This window comes from Dendronephthya gigantea, unplaced genomic scaffold (assembly GCF_004324835.1).
Source record: "Dendronephthya gigantea isolate DGI-Jeju-01 unplaced genomic scaffold, DenGig_1.0 000058F, whole genome shotgun sequence".
NCBI lineage: Eukaryota > Metazoa > Cnidaria > Anthozoa > Malacalcyonacea > Nephtheidae > Dendronephthya > Dendronephthya gigantea.
This window is the reverse complement of record NW_021163068.1, coordinates 135,280-160,481: the sequence shown is the minus strand read 5'-3', so window position 1 is coordinate 160,481 and position 25,202 is coordinate 135,280. Positions and strand designations below refer to the sequence as shown.

At 40.8% G+C, this 25,202-nt stretch overlaps 1 protein-coding gene across 3 annotated transcripts; it reads left to right on the top strand.

Annotated features, from left to right (window-relative positions):
* The first annotated feature begins 673 nt into the window (after nucleotides 1-673).
* Nucleotides 674-25,054, top strand: LOC114529879. 3 transcript variants are annotated; one of them, XM_028551447.1, is made up of 26 exons: nucleotides 674-2,672; nucleotides 3,745-3,990; nucleotides 4,526-4,658; nucleotides 4,991-5,271; nucleotides 5,943-6,518; nucleotides 6,957-7,165; nucleotides 7,722-8,079; nucleotides 8,668-8,930; nucleotides 9,290-9,605; nucleotides 10,086-10,304; nucleotides 10,651-10,911; nucleotides 11,529-12,380; nucleotides 12,956-13,154; nucleotides 13,328-13,592; nucleotides 13,830-14,030; nucleotides 14,429-15,031; nucleotides 15,313-15,703; nucleotides 16,162-16,398; nucleotides 16,957-17,146; nucleotides 17,515-18,485; nucleotides 18,516-19,276; nucleotides 19,596-19,982; nucleotides 20,507-21,076; nucleotides 21,200-21,236; nucleotides 21,611-21,675; nucleotides 23,025-25,054. In XM_028551447.1, exons 1-26 carry the CDS (start codon nucleotides 821-823, stop codon nucleotides 24,906-24,908), a joined length of 12,327 nt encoding a protein of 4,108 aa, XP_028407248.1. In that variant the 5' UTR covers nucleotides 674-820; the 3' UTR covers nucleotides 24,909-25,054. The 3 variants fall into 3 exon arrangements, with proteins under 3 accessions (XP_028407248.1, XP_028407249.1, XP_028407247.1); XM_028551448.1 differs by having other exon boundaries at nucleotides 17,515-18,850; nucleotides 18,899-19,276; XM_028551446.1 differs by having other exon boundaries at nucleotides 17,515-19,276.
* Nucleotides 25,055-25,202: the final 148 nt, after the last annotated feature.

Below are 25,202 nucleotides of genomic sequence, written 5' to 3'. Positions count from 1 at the left end.
CACCTTGGAACACGAGTGTTGCTAATGTGGAAACATCAGAGATATGCCATTGAATATTTTCCGAGTTATGAAATTATATAAATTTGACATCAGAAATGCTTTTTTTTCATGAAATTTGTATTAGGTTTATCAAAACTGAAATCTCGGTTGTTGCTACGGAGGTTATACCTTGAAAATCTTACTCTTCTAATTATTGTTTCACCTGCATGGATTTCCGGCTCGTTTGAAATATTAGGCCCGCCGCACATGAGAGCTATCAGCTGAGCTAACGACCTCGCGAGGCAGTTACCTCAGCCCGTGAGAAACTTGCCTCTTTAGGAGAATTCCTCACGAAAAACTATCCGCACACGAGAGTAACTTGTTGAGCTAACAGCCACGCGTGGTCTAGGTACGTGTGCGACTTTAGAGAGCTTTTGTCTAGAGTCTTTTCCCTATTGCGAGTTTGTCAGTCAATAACCACTGGTGTATGTTCTGCAAGTCGTGGTTCAGCTCTCTAAGTTCGAAAAAGTGGTGAAAGTTTCACAGCAAAAAAAAGAGTGCTTCACAACAGTGCAAGGCGTAATTTCTGGTAAATTGTTTTCTGATCTATCAACGTTTGGTGTATGGTTTTTTAACCTGTGCCTTTTGATGTATTGTTTTTTAGCGATTTGATACTTCAATCTAGGCTTCGTTGTGGTTTGTGCGACTGTCATAGCTAGAGATCGCCTCAATCGCTTCATTTTCTTAAATAAAGAGGTACATTTTTTAAAATCAAAAGAAAATTGCTGCGATTTGTGTATAGGAAAAGAAGTAAACGAGTTAAAGAGTATTTAAAGCCGCGATGGCATGGCGTCTACGCTTTCCTGTCGACGAAATGGTCGAAGTGCTGGTAACCCACGTGGAGGCAGAAACGGGCAATTTCTTCGTTCAACTCAGCGACTCGAACAGTTCAAAACTCGAGGATCTTATGGGAGATATCGCCAATTTCGTTGCCCACAACACCTCAAGTTCTTTAAGGTCGAAGATTTTGAGAGTCGGCGATATTTGCCTGGCTCAATACCACCTCGACGAGGTTTGGTATAGAGGTAAAGTTTTGGGTGTAAATAATAACAGTTATAAGGTGTTTTTCTTTGATTATGGAAACTGCGATTTAGTTGCATCCAATAACGCTATGCTAGCTACGGAGAAATTCATAACTTTGCCACCGCAAGCCTTTGAATGTGAACTTGCAGATGTTAAACCCACTGGAGGAAACTGGAATGCTGAACTGCTTGTGAAACTTGAGGAATTGATTTTGGAGCAAATCTTTGTTGCCCAGGCAGTTTCATTGAAAACCAACAACGTTCTAGTCCTGAGCCTATTCCAAGATGCAACAATGAGTAAGCTTGTGGTAGATCCATTAATTTCGGCTGGTTACCTTGAGCGCACCGAGGTTCCGCTTCCAGCCAATTCTGGTGGACCGAAGCAAAGTTACAAGTATTTGGAGCTGAATAATTTTAGCTTTGAGGATGTCCTTGTTTCCCACTGTGAGAATCCAAGTGAGTTCTATTGTATATTGATAAAGAACTCAACTGCATTGCATAGGCTGATGGAAGAATTGGAAAAGACTTACAGAGAAGCGACAGAGGACGATTACCCGTTGACATCTAGTTGCCAAAATAACCCATGCTGTGCCAAGTATTCCGACGATAACATGTGGTACCGTGCAATCATTACAAGCGAAACCCCTTCTTCCACTGGCGAAATTAATGTAAAGTTTGTCGATTATGGCAATTGCCAGACTGTCCATATTTCTAACCTTATGGGACTTGATGAAAGATTCTTGGAATTACCTATGCAAGCATTAGAGTGCACATTGTATGGAGTCAAGCCGATGGATAATAAAATCGATTGGCCTCAGGATGCTTGTGATTTGTTTGAAACACTCACCAGTGAAAAGCAACTTGTAAGCTATTTAAGCAACATTCGGGACAATGCTGGAGAAGTTTTTCTTTTCGACACATCTGAAGAGACTAAAGATATAAATTTTGGCCAAGTTTTAGTCGACCACGGCAAGGCTGTTGCAGTTAAACCATTGACAGACTACAAAAAACCGCGAACATCTCAGCGTAGGAAGTCTTCGTTCGGCATCATAGATCTTGCTCCGAGCAGTACAGAAAAGGTTGTGGTTACAAATATAGAATCCCCATCGGACTTTTACTGCCAACTTCTAAAACATTCAAATGATTTGAGCAAGCTAATGGATGATATAAGTGAGTATTATGAAGCGCTTGGCGATGTTGATGATACCATAACCTTGCCTCAAGCTGGAATGCTTTGCTGTGGCAAATATACCGAGGACGACGGTTGGTATAGAGCTTTGATTTTAAGCTCGGATATTGCAAATCGGCAAGTGGAAGTAATGTATGTGGACTACGGTAATTTTGAGATGCTTCCCATCACAAGAATCAAAGAGTTGAAACCCAAATTTGTGACGTTGCCTCAGCAAGCCATTCCCTGTTGCCTGTATGGTGTAAGCCCTTCCGCACCAAACTGGACCGACCAAGCAATTGAGGAATTTCAAAATGCAATACTAGACAAAGAACTGCAGATTAAAGTTGTCTCGCACAGCGAGGCACAGAATTATAGTGTATGTGTCATGGAGACTGTTGGTGATGAGGAATACAGCATTAACAAACAACTAGTTCAGAAAGGTAAGCATTTGTTGTTTTTTAAATCTGGTATCTATTCAAAAATTAAATTTGGTGAAGTTTCTCTGAGAGCATCAACAAAACTGATACAAGTAGAATTTTTTTCCAACAAAGCATTTTATGCTGCAATCACCGCAGACAAAGAGATTGATGAATGTATGACATGGTCCATCGCAATTATCGCTACTCTGGTTTAATAAAAGTAATCGCCACAAGGATTACATTCACGATCTATGTGTTGTGATTACTTTCATTAATTAAACCAAAGTAGCAATGGATTGCATACCTGCTTGCTGTAAACTTATTAACTTCAATTCATATGACATGGTATTGTCTGAAGTGTGGGCCAAGACATAGGGTGGAAGCTGGCTTAAATAACAATAAAGAAGGGGGGTATTTCCAGGAATTGAAATAATGCTCTGTAATTTTGCATGAGGTGTTAACAGTTAGCTGTCTGTTCCCAGGTAGCCCAGAAGTTTGTTTGTCCAGTTTCATATTTTGCAATCAGTGACATAATAAATTTACATTCATTCACAGTTAGTTGAACAAGGGGGAATTTTGTTTTAAACTAATCTGCATATTTGTTTACATTTTTTACACAAAGCCAATCAAAATGCCTTAATTTTTAAAACTTCATGTAAAAATGGTAAATAATATACCTTTTTACCGGAAGTGGTCAGATTTTTTTGCATTCTGATTGGGTAACTGAAAATGTAAACAAAGTTGCTCATTGGTCTAAAACAAAATTTCCTCTTGTTTCACTGTTGTGAATGTGTGTCACTGACTGCATTATATATGTGGAACTGGACACAACCTCTGGGCTACCTGGACCAATGACCAAGACCGTGAGCCTCGTTCTCGCGTTATGGCTTTTTTCTACACTTATTTGTCAAAATGAAAAATTCTTTTTTGTGCATGTGTTGAAGAAGGATGTTTTGCATCTTTGCACGTGGCTTGTGAGAGTAAAACTTGAAATTTATTTCATTTAAAGTGGTTCTAAATTTAAAACGTCTATGTTCTGACGTAATTACCGAAAAGGCCTATTATTGAAATATGAATTTGTGTGTTTTTTCAGGTTTTGCGATATCTGATGAAGATCATCCGGGAGTTCCAGTCGAGACAGGATTTCAAAATTACCATCCACCAGCCGTAGATATTGGTAACTATGTTGACATTGAAGTCACTCACGTTGAGAATCTCGACCAATTTTGGTGCCATCTTGTCTCCTCGGCCGATGACATGGAAAGTCTGATGGCAAATCTTCAGGAGTATTACGACGTGAATCCACCAAAGGGGACAGACTTGAATGTGTTTAACAAAGGTAACTGTTGTAATATAGCTAATACTGATATGTTTTTCCCGAGCCTTAATGCAATGCCTAAAAGCTTGGATCTATATCGCGCCTTTTTTTTCCTTTTCGTGCCTTTTTTTTTTGTTCGTGCCTTTTTTTCCTTTTCGCGCCTTTTTTTTCCTTTTCGCGCCTTTTTTTTCCTTTCCGCGCCTTTTTTCCCCTTTCGCGCCTTTTTCCTCATTTCGCGCCTTTTCCCCTCATTTCGCGCCTTATTTCCTCTTTCGCGCCTTTTCTCCTCTTTCGATTCACAAATGATTATACAAACTAAGTTGTTTTCTTGCACAAAACGTATTAGCAAAATATACATAACGATCCAGTTGCAACATTTTAGGCTGCCAAAGAAATAGAGATCATTTTCCTGTGTTTTTATGCTAGTATACAGATACTATAGGTTTTGAGTTATAGCCGTATGTTTTTCTATTTCTCCTTGTCTTATATATATTTACCGCCGTTTCTGGCGAAATATGCCGTTTTATTTTTAATGCAATTCGTTTATTGTTACCAGGGAGCCCGTGTTGTGCACGGTTTAGTGATGACAACTTGTGGTACCGTGGAAAGATTCTTGAAAAAATGCCAAACAGTCGTTTTAAAGTTCGTTTTGTTGACTACGGGAATTGCGAAATTGTTTCTGCGAAAAGGTAAGTCGATGCTTAAAAACGTCGTTTTTCAATGGTCCAGAACAATGGGAAATTGAAGTTAAGTAAAAGAATAGCAACTAATAAGGCGACTTATTGTTTTAGTAAAAATTTCGAGGTGTTTACAAATAATAATCGACATAATTTCATAAAAATTCATAATTACTTCAACTGTCTTATTTGAAAAACAACAAAAAAAAGCTATAGTCACCGGCCAGTGACTAGACGGAGACAGTATATCTTGACCAATCAAGTTATTTCAAAGGGCGTTAGGGCGTTTTTAGAAACGGGAAGGCATCGTAAAAAAAGGGTAAACGCGTTCACATCTATTTTAGTGTCGCTGTTTTGAATCCGGAATTTCTGCAGTTGCCAATCCAGGCCATCGAATGTAGCCTCGCGAACCTGCCTTCGGCTCACAAGAGAGCGAACAAATTTGTCAGTAAATTTCTCGACATGGTGAACGGCAAAGAGCTGGTTGGTCGGATGGACGAACGTGTCAATAATGGCAAATATTCGGTGTTGCTGATCGATACAGGTGGAGGTAAATCTGTTAACATCAACGAAGAGATGGTTGAGTTTAGCACCGGGAATAATGCAAAGCAAAATGCTGAGAAAGGTATGTTCTTAAGTCGAGTTTTCACTCGTATTTTTTGTTCTCACATGTTTTAATTACACGGTAAACAAACAAAAATTGTGTGTGGAGTATATCTTTGGAATCAAAGTGAAAGTACAATAAAACATTCAGGAGATAGACAAAGGATGAAATGCCTGAAGTTGTTTAAATAAATTTGGCGGCAATTTTAAATATGAATATAGCTAACTGCATAACAAGAGAGGGAAGCGAAAAGAAAACACAGTTTTAGGTTATTAACCGATATTTTCATGCAATAAAATGGTGTGTTCACGCATGGTGTTTCTTTACTTGCAAGCATTATTGTCGTACTACAAGTTAAGAATTTGCGCCGAATTTACAAGGATTTCAATTAGAATTTAACGTGACTGCCATTAGATATTCTGTGGCCTAAATAGACCTTTCCCTTTTTGCTTTGAAGCGCGAAATGCGTGACGGTAGTTGCCTTATCAAGGTCAATTTGAGTTGTGATATCGCCATGTTCAGGAGCGATTTAGTTTAACAAAGAAGCAAAAAGAAGAGGCAAGGTTTTCTTACAAACAAAATCGCTTCTAAGCAGAGCGATGTCGCAACTCAAAGTTGTTTGATAATCAACTACTGTCACGCATTGCGCGCTTGAAAGTTAAAAGGGGTTTACACGTCATTTAACATTATAGAACCTGTTGCAAAAATAGCATCGAAAGTGGATGAACCCAATATCACCATTGGTGCTGAAGAGCTCGTCTACATCACAAACGTGATCAGTTCCGAAGAATTCCACTGTCAGCTTGTTAAGACATCTTCTCAATTAGACAAACTTATGGACAACATCGAAGCATTCTACCGTGACCTCTCCCCAGGCGATTGCACGTTAGTTAACCCACAAGTTGACGATATTTGCTGCGCCATGTTCACGGTGGACGATGGTTTCTATCGGGCTGTCGTCACGAAGCTCTCACGTGATTGTGTCGAAGTCCGTTACCTGGATTACGGAAACAGCGAGGAGCTTCCACTTTCTCGAATTTGGACTTTGAATGCGAACTTCACCGAGCTACCCGCACAGTGCTTCCATGCTAAGGCGCTCTCTCCGAGCTCAGAAAATGCGGCGGATTTTGAGAAGAAAGTACTGGAGAAAGAATTGAAGGCAGAGATTGTTAGAAAAGACGAGAATGGTGCTTACGTCGTTCGTCTATTAGATTCCAACGGAAGACCTCTATTCCCCAGTGGTTCTGAGAGGTCACAACAGAAACAAGGTACTCAAGGCTCTTTAACTGGATTGATAAACCTAGGGCACTTTCACACGATTTTGTCGGATCCAATTCACTTCTGACGTATTTAATATTAAACTGATTATTGACTGAGCGTGAGGTCGTACTGTGAAATATCAAACCGTGCCTTTTTGGTGTGTCCATGTAAAAAACTTTGGTCTGATATTTCACAATACGGTTTATTATATGGCTGAGCTGCATCAGACATCCAGGATTCTGGTCCATATACGGAACATATGGACCACTCGTCAGCCAATCAGATCAGAGGATTTTGAAAAGCCAAATAGTAAAGTCTGTTATTGATAAAGCAGCACTGCATTGTTATTGATAAAGCAATGCGAGTCATCTTCAGAAGTGAATTGGATTTGGGTCGTGTGGTGAACAGTTTTTATTTTAACACAACATGTTTCTCTCTTTCTCCAGCGTCGTCTAAACGTACACCCTGTACGGTAAAGGACGCAAGTGTTTCAATCGACGAGACGATGCGTGTGTACATAACTTCTGTAACAAGTCCCGACGATTTCTTCTGCCAGCTTACTAAAACGACCGCTCAACTTGACGACTTGATGAACGAGATTGAAGAGCATTATCGACCGCTTGGAGATCAACAGGAGTCCTTAAAAGACCCAGAGGTAAAAACGAATGCTTTATGTATAGAAGACTTTGCAAGTCACAATAGAGAGGTCGTTTTGTATTCAAATCGTATATGCTTTGTCACCTACAAAAAATCGATCTTCTATTCTTCTAACTAGCATTTCCTTGTTATTCCCAGGAATGTACATCCCTAGGTATTGACTACATGCGCATGAATTTGCTATTCAGAGTTTAGATTTGAAAATACCGCAACTGTCTGCTTGTGGTCATTAATAGTGCATCCTTTTTGCCAATTCCTCGTCCGCCTATAGCTAAATTGGTACTTCATAAATTGAAAATTCTGCCTTTAAAAACATGAGAGATACCCGGATATGGACTAACACGTGATACCCGTGATATGGACTTTACCGACCTAACATTTGTAGATGTAGATGTAGATAAAATGAACATCTACTGTGGTATAGTGACAGTGTATGAAGGTTACGTACAGTCCCATGTTGTCAGGGGCCAGTTTATTGTACATCCAACATCACTGTGTAGTTTCTTCTGTTCTCAAAAGCTTTGAAAATCCTACAGCTTATTCCTCCATCATAGATTGGCGAGGCATGTTGTGCCATGTTTACTTTGGATGATGGTTGGTATCGCGCGAGGGTGAACAAGCGTTCTGGTACCACATTTGATGTTTGTTACATCGATTATGGCAACTCAGAAACTATTCCCCAAATCAGAGTGAAGACTTTACACGAGAACTTTACGAGGTTGCCTGTCCAAGGTTTTCACGCCTGTGTTAAAACTGCGAATGCTGTGGATAGCTCGTCGTTTAAGGATAGTGTTTTGGAGAAAGAATTCGACGCAAGGATTGTAGCGCAGAATAAGGGCAGCGTGTTTGAAGTCGAGCTTTTCAACGCTGACGGGATGAAGTTGTTTGGAACTGCGAATGATAGGAAAAAAAGTAAGTAAAGCATTAGTTTTTCAACACCTTCGGCGGTGCGTTCGAGGAAGATTACAGCGTTGTGATTGGTTCCTGAGTAGTTTCCTGCTACTCAGTTTTGGCGGGAAATTTTTATATCTTTTCAGAGTAAATAAAAAACATATTCAATTTACTTTTCCGCCTTTCTCGGTAAACAACAAAATGGAAAAACCATTTTTAACGGGATTTCTTGAATATTTTCAAGATAATTAGCCTTAATTTCATTGAAAGTGCTTCAATGAAAGCAGTTTCCGCCATTATAAATTAAATTGAGTTTCGATTTTGCCTGGCTTTCAAGCAGGTAAACAATAGTGAATTGCTTGCTGGTTTCTGCGTTCGGGGGGAAAATGGCTAATCTTTTTTGACAAGTCACTTTCGTCAATGAGAAGTTGTGTAGAAGTAAATTTAAAGTCTTTATTTCCTGTGTTAAGTGGGTAATTGTTGACTGAGGAAATATTCTATTACATCAGTCACCTTGTTGACTGTAAGCGGCAGTATTTGACTTTGACAAACTCAGAAAATGTCTAAGCTCTTTCTAATGGATTACATTTGAATTATTTTTTCTTTTAGCCGAAGTATACAAAGTCGAGGAAGCCCAGGTAACGAAGGGTGCGAAAGAACACGTTTATGTGACGTTCTTTGAAAGTCCCGAAAGCTTTTTCTGTCAGCTCACGAAGACCTCGAAACACCTGGATGAGCTTATGGACAGACTTGAAGAATTCTACCGCCCCCTGGGCAATGGCGATGAACGACTGGTAAAGCCAAAGATTGGCGATACTTGCTGTGCAATGTTCACCGAAGATGACGGATGGTATCGTGCCGTCATTACTAAGGTAATGCAATAGGAATTTATCTGGAGACCTTTGAAGTAGAAATTGTAACCATTCTTGCGTCAATTCATGTCTTAAGAGGGCTTTCAGTTTTGTCTGGGGATCTCTATAAAATCTGGAACGATTATAACTGACTTTTTTGGCGGCCATCTTTGAATCCCATTTTAAAGCTGAATCAAGAACCAGCGCCAACCTCTTTCTATTGTTTTTGTCACGTGCTCCATAACCGTGAAGAAAAATACTGTAGAAAAGGACTGGCACTAGTCCTCCGATTTGGTTTCAAAGATGGCAACAAAGTTATCATCCAGTTCATATATATAGTTCAGTGCTGACGATCAAACGAGTGTCCATTTTCTTATCAGGTTTCTGTCAATACAGTAGAAGTTAATTATATCGATTATGGCAACAGTGAGGAACTTCCGGTGTCCAGAATAAAAAGGTTACTCGCGTGTTATTGTGAAACGAGCGTCCAGGGCTTTTCAGCTAGTCTGGTTGGATCTACTTCGGCGGGAGTGGAAAAGATAAGGGAAGCGATCGATGGCAAGGAATTAATGGTTCGTGTGACAGGTCGAAAGGGTAACGGTGTTTTCGATGTCGAGGTCTATGATATGAATGGTAGAAGACTGTTTAGTTCTGCCCAGGACTCTGGGAAACCAGCAGAAGTGCGGTCAATAAATGGTAGGTATGGGCCGTTTTCAAAAGCCTGAATAAAGTCTGCTAATTCACCATAGAGAAAAATATATCACCAAGTCGTCGAAAATATTTTTTGCAATTTTGAATGGGTTTTAACAGCGATGAAAAAGCAGTGAAAAAGCAAGAAGTTCCAGCTGCCTCATGACGAATTTTTGTATCTGCAAGGTAGCATTTTCTGTTGAAAATATGGCAGTCGGAGAACAAAATTCTTTAAATGAAAGCCAGTTTTCAGTAAATTTATATCACATAATAAGTATTTCAAGATTGTTTTCTAACCGATTGGAATTAGATAAAAAGTTCGACATGTGATATCTTTTTATCCCGGCACTTTATATTTTACTGTATGTAGTTAAATAGAACTTCGCACTATTTTTTTAAGGTGATCCACTACCGCGCAATTGTTTTCCCCAACTTTCCCTACGATAATACTAAATTAACCTGACTTTTTGCTCTTTTTTCGGACAGATTTCTTGAGTTCGTACAATATTCTATCAGGATCACAGATGGACGTCTGTGGATCTCACTGCGAGAGTCCAAATATGTTCTACCTTCATCTGGTGAAGAATAAAGGAAGTCTGGAGAAGGTTATGACAGATCTGAGTGAAGTGTATTCTAACCTCAAACCAACGGATAACGCAGTTGTCAATCCTGTTGTCCACATGTTTGTTGCTGCCAAATACCCAGGTGAGACGATTCCCCTAGAATCCTGGTCACAGCATAAATTATAATCGATTCAGGCAAAAGAAATTCAATTCAGCACAACTGCAAAAAGAGCGTGTTAGATTATAATAATTTATAAAGGCCCGTTTACACTTTTTTCTGCGATTTCATGTGCATTTTTCTCCTTTTGATTGATGTGAACGAGTGGATTAGTTAGGGACGTTCATATAAGAGCTCTTATTCATCAGAGCATTCGTAACTAGTCACTCGTTCACATCTACCAAAAGAAGAAAATCGCACCTGATGAAGATTTTATAATCGCACCTAATGAAGATTAAAATTTCCTAATGGAAGTATTTGTTTGTTTTAGTGGATGGTGGATGGTACAGGGCGCGTATTCTCAGTATTCCTTCTCCAAACGAAGTGGAAGTTTGTTATGTTGATTTCGGAAATTGCGAGCGTGTTGGTTTACATGACATCAAAACGCTTGCTCCCGCGTTCCATGACACGCCCGTGCAAGCGGTCAAATGCCGTCTGCATGACGGGAAGGAAAAGTGGAATGGTAACGAGTGCGATACATTCGAGATCTTGGTTCTTGAGAAGCACCTCATTGCAGATGTGAAGTCCATCGGTAAGATATCAAACTTTTGATCTTTGATTTGAACATTGAATGTTGTGAGTTACGATTCATAATGAATGCATGTGACTCAAGTTATTGAGTTCCGAAATACCACATATTTGAACAGTCTTGACCTAGTAGCTCAGTTGGAAGAGCATTGGACTAGCAAACCAAAGGTCGCTAGTTCGATTCCCTCCGTGGTCAAGCTAATTTTGCACGCTTGGTAACTTGGTACCTCTTCTGAAAACCATTACAATCGTCATTGACAGGATGCAATGTTCTGTTCTAATAATACTACGGAAGTAAAAAGTTTGTCTGCTCATGGCTTCAAACGTAGACTAATTCTTACATTTTCAAAAGAATTTTCCCTTGAATACACCTCACTAGAAATTACACTGTAGGCAATGGCGAAGTTTGGTCGCAAAATCTCGTGAAATACGGGAAATGAATTTCTGTTTACGTACACGTGAAATTTTGTCTTCGAATTTCCATAAAACCCCTTAAAAAAGCCCTTTAATATTGCTCAAGTTTCAACTTTCTTTGAAAGAACGAACGCTGTATCCGGTTTTACACCACAGGAAAACTTGTGGTTACAAGATCGTTTTTTAATATCCCTCGTTTCATTTAAGATACGAACACCCAAACTTTGACGGTCTCCCTGTTCGATACCCATGGCTCTGAAAATGTAAACATCCTCAAAGCTATCAGCGCTAAATCCTCAAGAAGTCAGGAAAAACTACCCAAGCTCACAAGCCTTCCCAAACTCCAACTCAAAGACGTTGAAAATGTCCTGGTCGAGAGTGCGGAATCTCTGGATAGTTTTATCTGCCAATTTACAAGACTTAACCTCGACCTTGACACAGTGGCGGACATGATGTACGAAACTTACCATGAGGGGACCCCACCGGACTTTGTCGCTACTCCATTACAAGTCAATGACGTGATCGCCGCCATGTTTAACGAAGACGAAACATGGTACCGGGCATCTGTCTCGGGGCTAAACCCCGATGGTGGCGTGCACATGACTTACATTGACTACGGAAATTCAGAGACGATTCCCCGAGCGGAGATTGGGAAACGCGTACGGTATCTTGAAAAGGAACTTCTTCGTTATCCGCCCATGCGCGGTGTGATGTGTTCGTTGTCACGTGTCAGCACTGAGGGGAAACGGTATTCGTGGACCCCACGCGCGCACGACGCGTTCGTTCGCTATGTTGTCGAGAAGGAATTTCGAGCAAGGCTGAGCTCCGATAGGGAACCGTACCAAGCCCTCCTCGAAGACAAATTAGGAAGCATACACACGTGGCTGGCACGTGAAAAACTCGTGACAAGCAAGGACTCTGAACCGGAGGTGGTGCAAGATGATTTCTATGAACTTAAGGTGGCTGTGGGGACATCATGTGATGTTTACGTAACACATTCGAGAAATCCCGAGGATTTCTACGTTCAACAGGCTGCGAATGCAGACGCCATTGACAAAGGTTTGTCCATCATGTTGACTGCCACGAATTCATAATATTTCTATAAATTAATGTCCTTATTTTTTGGCAGTGGGAGTTACAGGTTGTAGTACAGGTTGTATTCGACCATGGTCGAGTCCGCCGGAAAACGGTGTATTCGACCATGGCTGAGTCTACCCGAAAACGGCGTATTCGACGTATTCGACCATGGTCGAATGTACTGGAAAACGGCGTATTCAACTATGGTCGAGTGTACCGGAAAACGGCGTATTCTACCATGGTCGAAACAAATTTGCTGATTGGTCTAAAACGAAATTTCTCCTTGCTTTTCGTAGACATTACTGCATGTCTTAATAAAGTCTGTTCACACGATCCAATTTTGTCGGATCGAATTCCTTTCTGACGTATGGAATGTAGTCTGCTAGTGATAAAGCAGTACTGCATTGGCGGCTTGATTTGCCGCTCATATACATTATTTCAAGTCAACAGCGTAAAAAACATCCATCAGAATGAATTGGATCCGAAGAAATGACATCGTTTGAACAGACTTCTACCTTGTACATATATTCCCAAACATGTAACCATTGTATTGCTAGTTATGGACGACATACATACAAGCTGTACCGACGGATCCCGAGGAGCAATAGTGGATATCAAGCAAGGCACCCTTTGTGCTGCTCAGTATACTGCCGACGATGCCTGGTACCGCGCCAGAGTTACGCAGAAGCCTGGACCTGACTCCGTAGAAGTACTTTTCGTCGATTACGGAAACACGGAGGTTTTACCGAAAGAAAGGTAACGAAGAAAGTGGGTTTTATTTCCTCACAAAGACCTCATAAATATCTCATTTGAACTTGATCTTTTCCACAATAATAAATGCTCCATCCAGGTTCCAAAACGTTCCATTTCGGTCAGTGGGTGATTGAATAAGAATATTACAGAATGACAAATTTGTTCCTTTTGTTTAGGATAAAAGAGCTCGATCCCAGTCTCCTTGAGCTGCCCGCGCAGGCCATATGCTGTGGCTTGCAGATACACCACCAACAAAGAGCCTGGGATTCAGAAACGAAGGAACGATTTGAGACAGCCACCGCTGACAAGTGCTTGAAGATGACCGTGTTGAAAGACCTGGATGTTAAATTGCTGGTGACAATGACGGATGAGGAGGGATCACTATCATTGAATGACATGTTTAGTCAAAAACCATCTGAACTATCTGAGGACTCTGCCGAGGTATTTATACCGCCCAGGCTTGCAATTTTGGGAGTTTATGTTGGCACATCAGGTTGAATTCAGTTGTTTTTAATGTTTAACTATGAAAATTTTTTTGATCTTTTGAAAAATGCTTGATTACTAGGGGTTAATTCAGTTTAGAAGTCCTGTAGCCTCATAAAAGCAGCCTCAACTTTTCACTTGTTTGGTAAGCTACAGCACGATTTGAGATTTATCGCAATTCTCTCGTTTTCACAGCCAGCCGAGATATCCCTAACGGCGTATCCTGTGACAGGAAAACAAACCGCAGAGGTTTACATCAGTCACTTGGTCAACCCCGGTGAATTCTATGTGCAGCTTTCTGGTACTGAGGAAGAGCTAGAACGCTTGGCTGAACTTTGTGCCCAGACTTACGACGGCCCAGAAAGTGACAGTTATAAACTGCCTAATCCACAAAAGGTATGTAGAAACACGTATTCTTTTCCGCTCATCACAAAAACAAATTCTCGCAGCAATATACTTGCAAAAGCCTCACGAAGCGTGAAAAGATTTTAAGCCCAAAACTCTGAAAAACTGCAGCCTCTAGCTTCAATGTCATTTGCCAGTTGTATTAGAGTCCACTGGTATGTACTTTTCTTTGCAATTCATTTCGAAAAGAGCCTATTAAAACAAGCTTTTCTATTAGTTGATTATAGCCACAAAATACAATGAACTATACAAACTGATTTTCAAAAGAATGAGACAAACACAGTTCACTATTGTTACAAAAATCCAATCACAAAACTCAATCATATTAGGTAGATCCTTACTTAAGTTATCAACGCCATTTTAGTGATCACGTGAAATACTTTTCTTAGGATATGTTCTGTTGTGCGCGTTATTCTGAAGACGAGGCCTGGTATCGAGCCCAGATCCTCTCCGTCGACCCCACCAATCACACAGCGACCGTTCGTTTCGTGGACCATGGCAACACTGACGTGGCGAATCTCGCATCAGATCTTCGTCGACTTTCAGCCGAACTTTCAACATCGCCTTGTCATGCTATACCCTGCACCCTCGCGCGTGGCTCGTGGACGCCCGAACAGTGCTCCAGTTTCGAAGCTGCCGCATTGGATAAACCACTTCAAGCAACCTTTGAAGCGTACCTCGAGAACACTTGGATATTAACGCTTAAAGACGGGACTACCTCGTTGAATCAGCTACTCAAACCTTCCGCGGTTACCCCGTCTGTGCAAAAACCACGTTTGGCCGTTGGGGACGAGCCCGCTGTGTACATTGTCAGCGTGCATTCACCAGATGACGTCATCCTTCAGTTAAGTGGTCACGTGAGTGACTTGGAGGCATTAATGGATGATATAGCCACTAACCCACCTCAGGACACGTTGCCGATCTCGCAAGTGGAAACTGGAGCGTCTTGTCTCGCTTTGTTTACTGAAGATGAGGCCTGGTATCGAGCAAAGGTAAGAGTGTTACTTATATATAGATCAGAGGCCAGTTGTTCAAATGCCGTCAATGATATTTAAAATATAATTGAATATAAATATAATACAATTCAAATCCCCGTCAATGATATTTAAAATATAATTCAGATATACGTTGATGATATTTAAAATTTAATTCAGATCTACATTAATGTTATTTGAAATATACTTCAAATCTACGTTAATTATATTTGAAATATAATCAGATCTACGTTAATGATATTTGAAATATAATTCAGATATTAAATATAAATTTTTAGGTACTGGATTGCGATGGTGACCTGGTCAGGGTCCTTTACGTGGATTATGGTAATGCGGAATGGTTAGATGCCGACAGGCTTGCTCCAATATCTGAACGATTCTCAAATCTACCCGAAGTCAGTGTCCGTTGCTGTTTCGACCTCTCAAACGGTGGGGAAATCTGGACGGATGACGTTGGCGAGAAACTGCTTGAAATTTACGGAGAACACGAACTTCGTTGTAAGATTACGTCCGAAAATGACGAGGTTTTTTCAGTAAGGCTGTTCTGTGATGGGGAAGATGTCTTGGCCAAAGTTTTAACATCTGGCGAGGTTGCATCGGCTTCGGATAGTGGAATTACCGCAGAAGTGGCGCTCTCTGATCGTTATCAGGTCAAAGAACTAACAGCAGGTAAAATAGCCGTTGTGAAAATGACCGGAAAATTTAGGGGGACGAATCAAAGGTCTCAATGAAACGACTCACGGATGCACGAATAGCCGATTAATTGTTGGCTAGTAGACTAATTAAACAAGTTTTTAATACTAAGCGCGCAAAGCAGGCTGGTCGAGTTAAGGGCACTAAAGAATGTGAGACCGTTAGCAATGACTCTCTGATACTCCTACGGTGTTTGAAAGTTCACTCCTCCCCTTCTTTTGATAGATGTGAACGAGTGAATTAGTTACGGATGTCCAAATACGAGCTCTTATACATCAGAGCATTCGTAACTAGTCACTCGTTCACATCTACCAAAAGAAGAAAATCACTCCAAAAATTACAAGTGTAAACGAGTCTTAACTAGCCTTCCCTTCCTCGCATTTTCCAACAGTAAGTCGATATAGCGTTTATTGTATTTCTGTGGTTGACCTCAGGTGAACGGAAGGATGTCATATGTTCACATATTGAATCGCCTCAGAAACTTTGGTGCCAGCTCTCAGAAGATCAGGGCATTTTGGATGATCTTATGGATCATTTACATGAAGTATACAGTGCACTTAGCGCCGAGGAACTGCTGGTCACGAGTTACGACGTCAATTCAGTGTGTTGCGGTCAGTTTCTTGATGACGACGGATGGTATCGAGCGGAAATACTTGGCAAGCAGGATGAAGGTACACCATATGTTGCTCAGTCATTTTGTACCACTGATCTGCTAGTAAACTGGATCAACTATAATTTACTATACCCATCCAAAATGATGCTAGAATTAATGTATTACGCGGAAGTAATTTTCTCTGTTCTGTGTTCATGAAGTTCATCCAGTGTTTTATCAGATCAGTGTTTATTTGTCAATGCATGGCAAACTAACGGACTATAACCAGTGAACTATAATAAAACCTGGAACGCTAGCTCTTATAGTTAAGGGGTCGGTTGTATCAAGCCCGTTTAGCTTAAACGGTGGTTAAGTTCAAAATAGAAAGCCAGTTTATCGTTTTATTCAACAAGCAAACTAAATGTTTTTAACCTTAATACAAAGATGCTGTTTACAAATACATATTCAGTGCTAAATATTCAAGTTGACTCATTCAAGACAGATGTAAGAATGTTATTTCTTGATCAATTTATATAAAAATTAGCAACAACTCTGGGTTTTCTTTTGAGATCAGTGGCACAGCGTTCTAGTGTAGTTTAAACTTGACATTGATAACCATGATATGGTTCATATTAAGGTGTCATGGTGCGTTACGTTGATTACGGTAACGAGGAACTATTACCTACTGCAAGATTACGAAGTTTAAAGCCAGAGTTTTTGGCAACACCACGCCAAGCCATCGCGTGTTTGTTGGCCGACATCCAGCCCAGTGACGATGACTGGAGTTCTGATGCCATTACCGTTGTCGAAGAGTTTACCTCAGAAAAGTTTGTAGTTTGTTTTTATTCAATACGCAATTCCCGTCAAAGAGTAATTTTTTAACTGGGCAAATAAAAATATTTTCCAAATTTTCTTAAGGTCTGAGCTCACCCGTTCCAATTTTGTTAAATCCAGTTCACTTCTGACGGATGTTTATAGCCTTGCATGTTGATCTAATGTTATTTATTTTCACTTACTCAATATACAATCATTTGTGTTGTGTTGTATGCGAATATATGTGCAAAGCTTGATCTGCACTCTTTCACATCCGTCAGCTTGATGTCTTCGTGTGACACTGACATCACAGACTAAAGGAAAATCGAGTTTAATTTCGGCGCTATTATCATTGCTTTAACCGTCATTTCATTTTTATCAGGTCCCTTACGATCGAAATAAAAAGTGTGGATGATCTTGCTGCCACAGCTATCGTTTACGGCCGTTCAGAAGACGAGGAAATATCTTTAAGCGATCTTCTTGTCGAGAAATCCTTCGCAACTCGGTCTGTGGAATCTTCAAACGAAGCTCCAGGTAGTTTGGTAGCTGAAGTATCCTATTCGAACTTCCCAGCGAAGATTGGCGACAAGTTGAATCTATTTTACGTGTCTGCCGAATCACCAGCGAGTATTTGGTGTCAACTGTCCGACTCTGAAAACGATCTGCTTGATCTCATGGAGAAGCTTGGAGCGTTTTATGGAAACCTGAATGAAGGAGACTGGGCGCTAGTAGAACCGGTCGTTGGAGCGGCCGTTTGTGCTCAGTTCACCGAGGATGATTCGTGGTATCGCGCTGTGATATTGGAGACTGAACCGAGCATAGCCGTTCAGTTTGTTGATTACGGAAACTCTGAGAAGTTGACTCAATCCAGAATTCGAATTTTGAAGCCTGAATTTGCACCTTTGCCTAAACAAGCTATCCACTTAGAACTTTCCGGTGTCTCACCCGAGTCTCTCGAAGAATGGTCGGAGGAAAAGCGGGATGCGATGGAAGAATTATGTTCCGAGAAATGTTATGTCGGTGAAATTCTCGGAATCTCCGATAGCGCCATGGAAATTTCCTTACGAGAAATTGAGTCGCAGAAACTGTTGTTGGATGAGTTGTGCCAGGCGGAGCTTGTGGCGAGGAAAGGTAAAGACGGTGTTGAACAGGAAGACACGAAAGTAAGCGAGGCTTTAGTCCAGCCAGATGTCGAACCACCCGCTGTTGAAGACCAGGCAGTTAGCGACCATACAGGAAATGAACTACCAGTAGATGACCAAGTAGGCCCCCCAGTGAGTGACCAGCTAGTGGACGAAAAATCAGTAGATGAAGTACCAGTAGATGACCAGCCAATGGATGAAGTACCAGTAGATGACCAGCCAGTGGATGAAGTACCAGTAGATGACCAGCCAGTGGATGAAGTACCAGTAGATGACCAGCCAGTGGATGAAGTACCAGTAGATGACCAGCCAATGGATGAAGTACCAGTAAATGACCAGCCAGTGGATGAAGTACCAGTAGATGACCAGCCAGTGGATGAAGTACCAGTGGATGACCAGTCAGTGGATGAAGTACCAGTAGATGACCAGCCAATGGATGAAATACCAGAAGATGACCAGTCAGTGGATGAAGTACCAGTAGATCACCAGCCAGTGGAAAATGTACCAGTAAATGACCAGCCAGTGGATGAAGCAGCAGTAGAAGTAAAAGATCACTTAATAAATGACCAACCAGTCGACGACCAGCTAGATCTTGAATCACCAGATGTTGAGGACCAACCAGTGGACGACCAGCCAGTGGACCAGCAAGAAGTCGGTACACCAGCTTTGGAAGAGAAACCAGCCTATGATCAACTGACTTTGGACGAACCAGTTCCGGACGAGCGGCCTCCGATCAAAGAACAAGCGGACGATGTCCTACTCGCCCAAAATAGTCGCAGCGACGAAGCCGAAGACGTGACAAGAGGAGCTTCTCCAGGCGACAGCGAGGAAGATTTGAACGATGCGACGGCCGTGTGTCATGCTATCGACCGCTTGCTTGACGAGATTGACTCTCGCTCTGGAGAAGTAAACACAGACGATGGAAAACCAGCTGAAGAAGAACTCAATGAAGAGGCGCCCGCGATCACACCTGGGGAAGAGAAAACACCTCACCAGGATGAGGTATATTATATTTTAATACTTCGATCTTTTTACTCTACCCTAATTTATCCTACTATACACTACTCCAATTTTTATACTTCATTCCCTTTCCTATTTTCTATACTAGACAACCATAATCTCTCTTGCTTCCTATTCCCATCCTTTTTCATTCCGTTTTAGTTTACTTTATTCAACCTCTTCCATCAATCTCACCCCAATCTATCTATCTCTCTTTACTCCTGCCCACTGTAACCTACCCTGCCTTATACCTCACTGCCCTCCTTAATCTGCATTCTAACCACTCTCTCTTCTTGTATTCAATTCTTCTTATCCTTTTCAGTCTACAACTGATGTCGAAGTACATTCGGAAAAAGAACCAATTGCTGACGAGGAGAAAGTCTCTGAGGACATTCCCGAGGTCACGGTGGACGAGACAACCCCTTCGGAAATTACTGCACCAAACATCGAGCTTCAAAAAAACCAACTTTGTCTTGAAAGCGACTCCGCCACGGGCAGTAGTAGTACGACTCCGTCTTTCCTAAGCCCCAGGACTGAACTCACGGACGAGTCTCCCAGTGATGAGACAAACTCGTATATGACCCCGCCTGATGAACTCGTCTCGGAAACAGTCGGCGAAGATCAAGCCTTGTTTTCGTCTCCCGAGTCAGACACGAGCGACCGCCAACGTTACGCTTATCCCGAGATTAATCTCGGAGATATACACAAGGTAATATGATTGATTTCCTACAAGGAATGTTGCGATGATTTCCCGCCTTTTTTATCGCCATTCAAATACAGGCTTATCCATAATTATCCGGATTTCAGATATCCGGACTTCTTCAGATTATATCGCTTCGCGTCGCGCGAATAAATTCGCCTAGAGGAAAACGAGCTTAAAATAGACAAATCATTTCTCGACAGGAGTGTTAGGGCTGTTTTCCACGCGCGGGAAACTTTAAATGTTTCCAAATTTGTGTTATTTAACGAATGGGTCAACAAATGCATACTAAAATATGCAGAAAACAATGTTCTTTCGATTTATTCACCTCGCTTTTTCAAATATGAAATATATAAGGATTTAGACGTGCGTGTACGTGCGTATGAAAAACGCGACAGTGAAAAACAACCTTTATTGTGGTTCACTCTTAATAAGATTTTTAAGATTTTGATCCTAAATAGTCCTTAAATACACCTGGAATTTAACTTTAATGGTCATCACAAACCCTGTTTTATCCCAATATGTTCTCTTAGGTTACTATATCACACATTCAATCCCCGTCAAGTTTTTTCTGCCAATTGTCGAGAATGGAAATCGAGCTTTCGCACCTCATGGAGACGATCCAAACGACTTTCACTGAAGATATCCAAGAAACACTTTCCATCGATGCCTCTAATGTGGGTGCCTTGTGCTGCGCCCAGTCCCCCGACGATGGCAAATGGTATCGTGCTGTCGTCAGAAACATCGGAGATGATGATCACGTCGATGTCACGCTTGTCGACTTCGGGAAAAACGTCAATCTGCCGGCGGGCGGACTAAAATCTATCAGTCATGAGTTTGTCACCAGTCTTCCACGCCAGGCTATTCATTGCTCCTTAGTGGACCTTGAGCCCGCGGACGAGAAGTGGTCAGCGGATGCGGTGACAAAAATGACCGAAGTGTGTGCTGGGAAAATGCTGGAAGGAATCTTCCGATCACGTCATCGTAAGGTATACAATATTTATCTTCGTGACCCCGAAGACGATGACGCGGACTTCGTAAATAAACTTCTGGTGGATTTGAAATTGGCAAGGGTTACTGGAAGGGGTTCTGACTCCGGGGAGGTAAGAATTTCCGGTAGCAACCTATACCGATAGGGGCCTGAACACTCTGAACGTTGTGCAAGAGAAGGCGATATTGGGCATTTCTTATCAATGATTTGAAACAATTTTTAAAATGTTTTACAGGGTGCGGATTCAAGTGAAAGTAATGGCGTAAATGAAGGTATAGTCTACTATTTCATTTTGCATTGTAGAAGATTTTTTCTTACCATAGCCCATAGATTCAAAATGCTTTTGATTCCCGCAAAACGTCATAGACTCATAGGAGTCTCGGTGGAAACGTAATGCACTGACGAGTGATATATTCGTGAACTCAGTCGGTCTGCGCAGTTTCCTAAAGTAATTTGGTGATTTTCTGAGGGCTGTGATAAAGGCCTTAACAGTCCTTCGTTCCATCACCAACAACAGCACCTTATAGCAGATGCAACTCTTCTCATAACTTTCCAGCCATATTTATAGAGATTTCTTTTAAAGGTATAAATAATTTTTCAAAGTAAATATCCCAAACTCACTTGCTTTAACTTTCCAAACTTTTAGAGTCGGTTCCGGATGAGAAGAACGATGAAAAAGAATCAAGCGGTTCACAAAATGACGATCACCAGGTGAACAAATAGCTAAGGCTCTAACGTCATTGGAAATGCATAATGCATGTTTACGTATGGATATATTGGTATATGTTACATTAGGCAATATAATTTCGACATCTTCCTATACAAGGAAACTTAGGGGAATTGTGTATTCCGCATAAAATTGAGGTCGAAAGTGTTGTTGATATTTTCTTCATCATCAAACCTGCTCTGAATAAAAATGCAGGATATAAGAGATGAATGCAAGTAGTATATGTTAGTCCAAATGATCTATTTAACTATTTATATAGAATAACATATAACCATATTTTTCTCGAATTGTGAAAAACTAGCTATTCCATTGGGCAAGACCTGGATGGTAAGGTTGTCTGAAGACTTTTGCAAATTTTCCTGTGCCAAAGCCCAATCCAACCGCTAGTTTTCCATACAATACTGCATGTAATCGTGTTCTAATTTGCAGTGAAGTCAAAACACAATTTTCTGTCGTAATAACTGGTTTATATTTTACTGCATGTTTCAAACCAGCTAAGATATTCATTGAAAATATAGCATGGACTTTAAAAATAATGAGCAAAGTATTAGGTAAATAAGGTGTATTTTTATATAGATATTTTTGTAGCTTGACAATTCCCATGTGTTGCAGCAAAGATCTTTCAACGATTCTTTGTCGCAACGTAGGGTAAAATTTATGTATAGAATTTGAAGGATTAGACAATATATGTATTTTTTTATTTTTTGTTTTACTAATTTTTTTCTCGTATTTTTTACTAACATTTAACACTGGTTTATCCATCTTCGTGTTCAGGGTTTTAACTAACACATTTATACTAATAAACGTTGTTTTGGTAAGTTTTGTAAATATATAAATATATTTTTTTGATGCCAGAAAGTCAGCGTCGTCAGATTTGCATAGAAGTGATTTGAACGTAGAACGTAGTGTAGTTCTTGTGTACTTGTACAACATGTGCGTTAGACAAAGATTTTAAACATTTTATAAGTTTTTTTCTTTGATAATAAAATTAGCAGTAGTGGTCATTAATAGCGTTAGTTGGGTAATGTTTGATGTATTTAGCCAGTTATTTTTGTTAGATTAGGAAAGAACATTTCTATTCAAGCAGTGTTTTTCTTTCAGAAAATAATTCAAAGAAGAATTGGGTTTAAATGCATGCTTTGTCCCTAAATTTCTTATCTAGTCAGTGGTGATAAATCACTTAGTTATAGTAATACAGTTTCAATTAGAATAGGTATTAGAATAGATTTTTAGTTCTTGAGAAATTAGTTTAGGAGTAGATATAACAATTAGATTTATTTAGACTTAAATATAATTATTTCTTTCTTTAACATTTTTAAAATCTCTTTATTAGTCTGAAACCAGCAGAATGGAGATTAGCAAAAGTGTGGAAGAGTTTCTAGAAAACTTGATAGAAGTCGCCATCGACCAAGCCGTCAAATCGGCAATGGAACTATCGGAGGACACAGAAGATGTTTCTGAAGGGCATAGCGAAATTGAAAATGTGGGCCGTAGTGAAATACAAGGTGAAGATGCTCCTGCTTCGAGAACAGCCGATGAAACCCATGACAAAAACAGCGTTCTGTTAAACACGGAAGAAATTTCTACGGAGGAATCTACGACCGTGGTTGAAGCTGAAATTGAAGCTGAAATTGAAGCTGAAATTGAAGCTGAAATTGAAGCTGAAATTGAAGCTGAAATTGAAAAGATTGCTATGGTGGAAGAGAATGAGACACAAAGTGGTTTGCAAAGAGAATTTCAGGAATGTTTTTCGGAGGAGGTGGAAGATACGATTGGAGTTCACTGTGAGGAGTTCGGTGAGACGAAAGAGAGTCCTGGCTTTAGTAAACAGCGTGATAATTCAGGCTTTGATACATCAAGTGAAGGAGCTTCGGCTGCCATCTTTGATGGTGATGCAGATAAAGGTATAGAAAACGAAGGCGAAGAACAAGAGAGCGCACAGATGATGTTGGAAGAGGAGGTTGGTAAGCCCGAAGCATCAAATGAAACCTGTCCCGAAAATCATCAAGTTCCGAGTGAGCAGCATGATGTTAGAGGCGTTGATGATTCAAGCGATGCAGCTGCCATGGTGCTTATGGAAATCCCAGGCGAAGATGAAGAAAGCACAACGACGATGTTGGAAGAACTGGACGAGATGGCTGTTGCAACACATGAAACTTCTGCAACACATGAAACTTCTGCAGAAGATACGCTGGATCCTAGCGGACTGCGTGATGATAGAGGGAGTGATCTTTCAAGTGATGAAGCAACCGTAATCTCGTATCGTCAGGGTGAAGAAGCCTCGTACAAGGATGAGAAATGTGGAATGATTATATTAGACGAGCAGCCTGAAGCATCGGATGAAGTCCCTGCAGAAGACGGTCGAGATGTCCTTGGCATGGAAGATGATGAAGACTGTGATGAAGGACAGGATGAAGAGATTATTGAACCTCATTCTGACGCGACGATAAATGAAGTAGAGGGTGATGAAGCGGAAGCTGGCAGTATAGCAGAAGGACAGAATGCTTTTTCTGAGCATGTTGGAGGTTGTGAAGAACATCCTGAGAGTGTAAATGGAATTATCCATGATGATGATCAGTATTGTATTGACGAGCAGCCTTGTGCACCTGAAATGGAGATTGAGGTTGATCCGGCAGAAAAGGGGGAAGAGAACCCCGGGGAGCCCGAGCCTTGCGCAGTTGGAGAGTCTGAGGCATTTGGTGATAGCGAAAGTACGGATCCATGTATTTTACCCGCCATTGGTGAAGTTGAAGCTTCAGAAGATGTTCATGGGGAAAAGAACCAAGAAGTTGAAGATAGTATGGAAAATATAACCGTTGGCACTTGTGAATTGTCAGAACCTGATGCTGAGAATGGCGGTGTAAATGGACAGTCTTCAATTCAAACCGAGCTCGATGCAATTCCCTCAGTTTCTGAAGACGACCCCGGTGACGATCGTAAAATAGACGTCCACGAGCAAGTAATCGATGATAAGGACTTCTTTGAACAGCATACGACCGCCATTATTGAAACTCAGGTCAAAAATAATGATGATTTTGAGCACAGGAACGGCAGTACAGCTGATGAGGAGTATCGTTGTGGCGTTGGAGACATGGATGGCAAACCATCTTTAGAAGACGACTGTCCCGGTGACACTCCAGAGAAAGTCGTTTTAGATGCTTTGGTGAGCGAAATTGCCTTGCGTGCGAAAGTGTGGCAGCAAAGACGAAGACTTTGATATCGATTAACTTTGCATTTAGTAATTTTTTTTGTGTCTCATGTTCACGTTGACATAATGTTTTTTATGAAAACTCAGAGATTTATATTGTTGAAAAGAAAAAAAAGACGCTACCTACTACGTTTTGGTAGTTTGAACGTTAGTTTTGTTAGTTGACTTTGAAAATTAAGTGCATATCTCGTATCTTAGACTTTGGGTTCATTCTCAAATCTTCTGCAATGTGAGAAGTGCAGTATATTCTTCAGTTTGAAAACCAGCGTGCGGCTGGCTTTTTGCATGTCGATAGATCTCACA